The 5954-nt window shown below is 50.2% G+C and overlaps 1 protein-coding gene across 1 annotated transcript; it reads left to right on the forward strand.

Moving 5' to 3' along the window:
* Nucleotides 1-289: 289 nt before the first annotated feature.
* Nucleotides 290-1693, forward strand: LOC109145897 (single-stranded DNA-binding protein 3; the record flags this gene model as incomplete). The annotated part of the gene is given in 2 exon segments (XM_039553920.1): nt 290-1575; nt 1607-1693. Coding segments are annotated over 2 exon segments (1239 nt in total), but the record flags the coding sequence as incomplete, so codon positions are not given.
* Nucleotides 1694-5954: the final 4261 nt, after the last annotated feature.

The following is a 5954-nucleotide window of genomic DNA, read 5'->3' on the forward strand; positions in this document are numbered from 1 at the left end:
AACCGTTTGGACACAGTTAATACTGGAGTCAAAATATATGCCGATGGAAGAATATTTTCGTGAATATTATTTAATTACCGAGACTGTTGAGCAATGTCAGCTGTGTCCTGGCGAAGGGAAGCCTGGCGCAGGGACCGTGCGGCCCAGGCCACGCGCACCGAGCGCTCTGCGAGCAGCAGCGAGGCGGTTCCCGTGTGCGGGCGGAACCACGCGAGCCGCAGTGTCGGTGGCGGAGCGAGGAGCGGTGGGACCTGGCGGTGCCCGCCCGGCCCCGCGTAGCGCGTGGTGGAGCGAGCGGCGGCGGGCGCGGGGCGATGGGGGCGCTCTGACAGCCCTCGGCGCTCCCTCGGTGGCGGGCGCAGCGGCTCCGGCGGCGGCGGCGGCAGCTCCTGGCGGCCGCCCCCTTCTTCCTCGGCGCGGACCATGTTCGCCAAAGGGAAGGGCTCGGCGGTGCCCTCGGACGGGCAGGCGCGGGAGAAGCTGGCGCTGTACGTCTACGAGTACCTGCTGCACGTCGGCGCCCAGAAGTCTGCGCAGACCTTCCTGTCCGAGATCCGGTGGGAGAAGAACATCACGCTAGGCGAGCCCCCCGGCTTCCTGCACTCCTGGTGGTGCGTGTTTTGGGACCTGTACTGCGCAGCTCCCGAAAAGCGAGACACTTGTGAACATTCGAGTGAAGCCAAAGCCTTTCATGACTACAGCGCAGCTGCTGCCCTGAGTCCCGTGCTTGGAAACATTCCCCCGAATGACGGGATGCCTGGGGGCCCCATCCCGCCCGGGTTCTTCCAGGGACCACCTGGGTCACAGCCCTCGCCACACGCACAGCCTCCACCCCACAATCCTAGCAGCATGATGGGACCCCACAGTCAGCCGTTCATGTTGCCGTGCTACGCCGGAGGTCCCCGGCCCCCCATCAGGATGGGCGACCAGCCCCCGGGTGCCGTTCCCGGTACACAGCCATTGCTGCCCAATTCGATGGATCCCACGTGACAGCAAGGGCACTCTAACATGGGCGGCCCCATGCAAAGGATGAACCCTCCACGAGGGATGGGCCCCATGGGTCCCGGTCCGCAGAACTACAGCAGCAGCATGAGACCTCCACCCAACTCCCTAGGTCCTGGCATGCCTGGAATTAACATGGGGCCGGGCGCTGGTAGACCGTGGCCGAAACCCAGCAGTGCTAACTCAATCCCATATTCTTCTTCATCGCCTGGTACATACGTGGGTCCACCCGGTGGTGGTGACCCTCCAGGGACACCCATCATGCCCAGCCCTGCAGATTCAACAAATTCAAGTCACAACATCTACAGAATGATTAATCCAGTACCGCCCGCAGGCAGTCGATCGAATTTCCCGATGGGCCCCGGCTCTGACGGCCCCATGGGCGGGATGGAGCCCCATCACATGAACGGATCGTTAGGGTCAGGAGACATAGATGGACTTCCAAAAAATTCTCCAAACAACATAAGTGGCATTAGCAATCCCCCGGGCACTCCAAGAGACAACGGGGAGCTGGGAGGCAACTTTCTCCATTCCTTCCAAAATGACAATTATTCCCCCAGCATGACGATGAGTGTGTGATTTCCCTCTACCTCCTCCTCTCCAGGATCAAGAGAGTCAGCTGCCATTCGGAGGATCTCAACGAATTATGCAAGAAGAAGAAGAAGAAGAAACAAAGGTGACCAGGGGCAGGGAAACCCCGTGTCTCCCCCCCAGGGCCCATCTCCCAGGGCTACATGGCAGGGGAGGGACCCCAACATCTCACCCGTTTTATTTTAATCCACCCTCCCGAGTCTTTAAATGTCCAAACAGATTCTGTGGAACATCTTAGGGCTGACAGAAGGGAGACAGAACTCTCTGAGCATGCTTTGTGGGGAAACTGAGGCAGGAGAGGGTTTAATTTCTTCCCCTCCCCCTTTTCATCCCCCCCTCGGTACCAGAGAGGAATTGTAGGGAAATGGAATTGTATAGGGAAGCCATGGGGTGAAAAATGGATTAGGAATAAACTGGGGATAGGGTAAACTTAGGAAGGGGTTCATATTGGGTATAGGGTAAAAGGGGAAAGTAGGCTGTGAGTAGGGAAACTGCTGGGATGGATATTGTTTATAATTTTGTGCATAACGGCTGCCTTTGACTGGAATACCTCCAAGCCCAGTAACATTTGCTGCTTGTAAACCCTTCTTTCCTTGCACTATATCAAATTGCACAACTTCACCATCTCCTACACTTTGCAGGTAATTTTTAGGGTTATTCCTTTTAATGGCAGTTCTATGGATGAATAGATCTTCCCCTGTACCATCTCGTGTTATAAATCCATAGTTGTTTTTTACATTGTACCATTTCACAGTTCCTGTGACTTTCGTGGCTACAACTCCTCCTATCATGTGCTTGCGTGTTCGTCGTGGCTGCTGTTCCCGCGTGGCTGCCGCCTCGCCAACTCCGACATCTCGGCTGGGCCCCCGCGTTGCAGCTGCTCCGTGCTCTCCGAGCAGTGCTGCTCCGGCGCGTGTCTGGGCTCTGCGCGGTCCCGCATTGCCATCGCTGCTGGCCCCGTGCCCTGTGAGTGGTTCCGCTCCGCAAACTCCACGCTGCTTTGAGTGCAGCCCCGTTTCGGCTCGGCGCTGCGCTGCTCGGCTTCTCGTGTCGCTGTGGAAACCGCCGCTTCTCCCTCCGCAAGGCTCTCCGAGCCGTGTGCTCAGAGCAGCCTGCCACGCCGATGCCCGGTTCCTGGCTGCTCATGGCCCACGGCACCCGCGGCGCCTGCAGCATCGCTCCCTCACTCGCGGCCGCGTGGCCGGGGACCCCGAGGCAGGGATGGCGTCCGCGATAAGGTGCGCGCTCCCGAGGGGGCCGGGCGCATCCAGCGCAGGCACCTCCACCGGCACGGCTGCAGTCATGTGCTCCTGGGATGGCGGCCGTGCAGCCTCGGCCACGGGAGAAGTAGGATCCTCTGCTTTAGGGGTAATGGGACCATACAAATGCTCCTCAAGAGCTTCCCTGATTATAAGGTATGCACGGAAAGCTTCTCTTTGATCCCATACTTTATCCCATATCTCGTCCCAGAAACACCCCTCACAAGATCCAGGAGGTTCGGTATCAAAAAGTAAGTCTCGAGAAATATAGGAGAGAACCTTTTGAAAAGCCAGATGAAAAAATATTCTAGATCTCCCGGTTCCAATACTTTCTTGTTATGTTGTTCAAGGATTCCTTTAACTTCTAGGTACATTTCTTTCTGTGGCTCAGAGAGCGCCATTTCCCACGATTCTTCCATAGTCCAGAGAGAATATTCAAACCAAGATGAGAAGAGAGAGGTCTAGAGTGGTTATTTTACTCACGAATTGTCCTCAGGGATCGGTATCTTGCCCGCACTCTCCACCAGTTTGTGGCAGTGGGGATTACTGCAACAAGTATATTTCAAACCAGGAGTCCCGTGGAAGCGAAGTATGTATGGACAGATTCGTGGTAGATGTTTCAGAGATGTTTATTTCTCCAGCCGCATGGCCGGGGCTCAGCTCAGGACTCCGCAGTCACAGGACCCGAGGGTCCTTGGCCACACAGGGAAACCCAAACCAACCAATGGGAAATGAGGCTGACCAGGGGCAGGGAAACCCCGTGTCTCCCCCCCCAGGGCCCCTCTCCCAGGGCTCCATGGCAGGGGAGGGACCCCAACAAATTACTGCCTAGAAATTATGATTGCTGAGACCTTATTATTGTTGTTATTTTTATAATTAATATAATTTCACAGAACTATGAACAATTTCTCAGCCTTGCTTATTCACTTTATGCCACTCTAGTTGTTTTCTGAAAGAAGCCTTCTATGCACAACAGAGAAATAGAGAAGAAAGGCTGATTATCTCCTATACATTTACTGACAGTATTTTACAGTAACAATCTTGAAGACATGTTTTCAGTAAAGTGATTTTTTTTTTTTTTTTTTGTTACAGAAGGGTGCAAATGCCATCCTCTCAAAGATGAGTATTAGTCTGATCCATAAATGTGATGCATGCCCAAACCACAAAGGCAGCGTGTACTCAGAAATTACCATTTTCCCACGGAGGAAATTTGTGGATGTTTCTCAAACCTGCACTTCCATCTTAGAGATAGCTTCCAGAGTATATCAAATATACAATATCAGCCTTTTTATGCCTTTTATGATTATTTCCGAGAGTAATTGGTGCTCATTAACATTAAACTTGCTATTAAAATGTACTTAGAGTGCATCATGAACTGGTAGGAGAGTTTGCTGAGTTTTTATTCTTTTATGGTTCCTACATGGCACAAAAAGACAGTGGAAGAGAAAATAATAAAAGGGTCAAGAGGCATGGGAGTTGTTTCATTTCACAGGCTTGCAGAGCATATCCAAAGAGGAGCTATTGATGGCAGCAGTACAGAACTAAAAAGAAAAAAAGGGAAAACTTTTTATGACTTCTTGCACTGTCTCAGGCAAGAAGGCATAAATCAGCAGCAAGGTCATAGCAGTAGATCACAAAACAGGTCACTCCAACACAGGCAGGATTGAATTCTGGTGTGGCCAAGGGCAGCTTTTGATACTGTTGCTTTTCCGTAGTGTGAAGTACTCAGGCCATCAGTGGCACAGATGGTAGAACACACAACCTCAGCAACCCTGTACAGCTTGAAGGTACAGATTCTCCCTTTTTCTCCTCCCCTCCTTGTTTCCTTTCCTCTGGCTGGTTTATGATCATCCACTACTGACAGGAAAATAAGAAGGAAGGCATAGGTCTGGCTGGGATTAATCTCTTCCACTTTGCTTATTTCTACTTGCTCTTTCTGCCTTACTTACCTCATGTATTTTGTTCTTTCTGTCTTTCTTTTCCTCCCTTCCTCCATTTTTTCAAATCAAAGGATAAGTGGCAACCATTGCAACTGCATTTAGCCCAGCTGGATCTAACATCCATGTAGCGTCCCACCATTTCTCAGTTGAACTTCATTTGGGTCCCCCAGTTTGCCTAGATGGGACCACCTGAGACCTAAGATATTTGAGGTCTCTTTATAGCCTCTGAACTACATAGTTTCCCAATTCTCACCAGAAAAAAATGCTACCCCCTCCTTTCCCTTATGTATGCAGTAAGTTAACATGACCTGTGTTATTCTATCTCCTTCCTAATGCAGTTTTTATGGGGTACTACCATTATTTTGCTTTCATAATGTTAATTAATGTCATGTATTTTGACAAGAGTTCTAAGTCTACTTAACCTGTCTAGCTTGTTGTGTGCAACTTATTATTGATTCAAGCCCTTTGCTAGACCTTGAGAAAATACTAAACAATTAGTGAGAGGAGTGTGACCTTTCTAAAAGCCATTTTCTTCAAAGGCCTTAAAGAGGCAAGATCTTATTTGCTCTTCTGCATTTCTCAATCTGTAGCTGCCAAGGAGGGGGAAAAAAAAAAAGTGTATTAAAAATACATATTCCCTTTTTACCACTGAAAAGAAATCGTGTTTTCATAAGGACAAGAAGAGGTAGAGCTCTGAACAGGCTAGCAGGCAACAGTCTGTGGGAGAGACATTAGGAGCACGCCACCTGTTTGCAACCATTGCTCCCCCAAACTCCTCTGGGTATGTCATGCAGAGTCATAAAGGAGAGCTGTCCTGGTTTACTGACTTCATGTTGGTCCCCCACCAGTGAGAAGCATGAAGTTCATACTGATCTCTCTAGGCTTGGTTATTATGTTTAGGACTTTGTCTGTATCTTTATCTATATCTATCACTCCATGGTGAGGTTTATTTAAATAAATTCCTCTATTTCCCTAGTGAGGGATATCTTCCTTAAGGATACTGTCTGTAAAAAAAGATAAAACACACCTACCAAATTATGTTGGCACCATCCTGAGCCCATACAAGTGTCATCCCCTGACGTGGCCATGTCTGAACTGTTTTCATACCTGTTACAAATCTCTAGATGTAGAACAGATAGAGCTTCATACCATCTTTTCATAA

The sequence above is a fragment of the Corvus cornix genome, chromosome 6, assembly GCF_000738735.6.
Source record: "Corvus cornix cornix isolate S_Up_H32 chromosome 6, ASM73873v5, whole genome shotgun sequence".
NCBI classification, from domain to species: domain Eukaryota; kingdom Metazoa; phylum Chordata; class Aves; order Passeriformes; family Corvidae; genus Corvus; species Corvus cornix.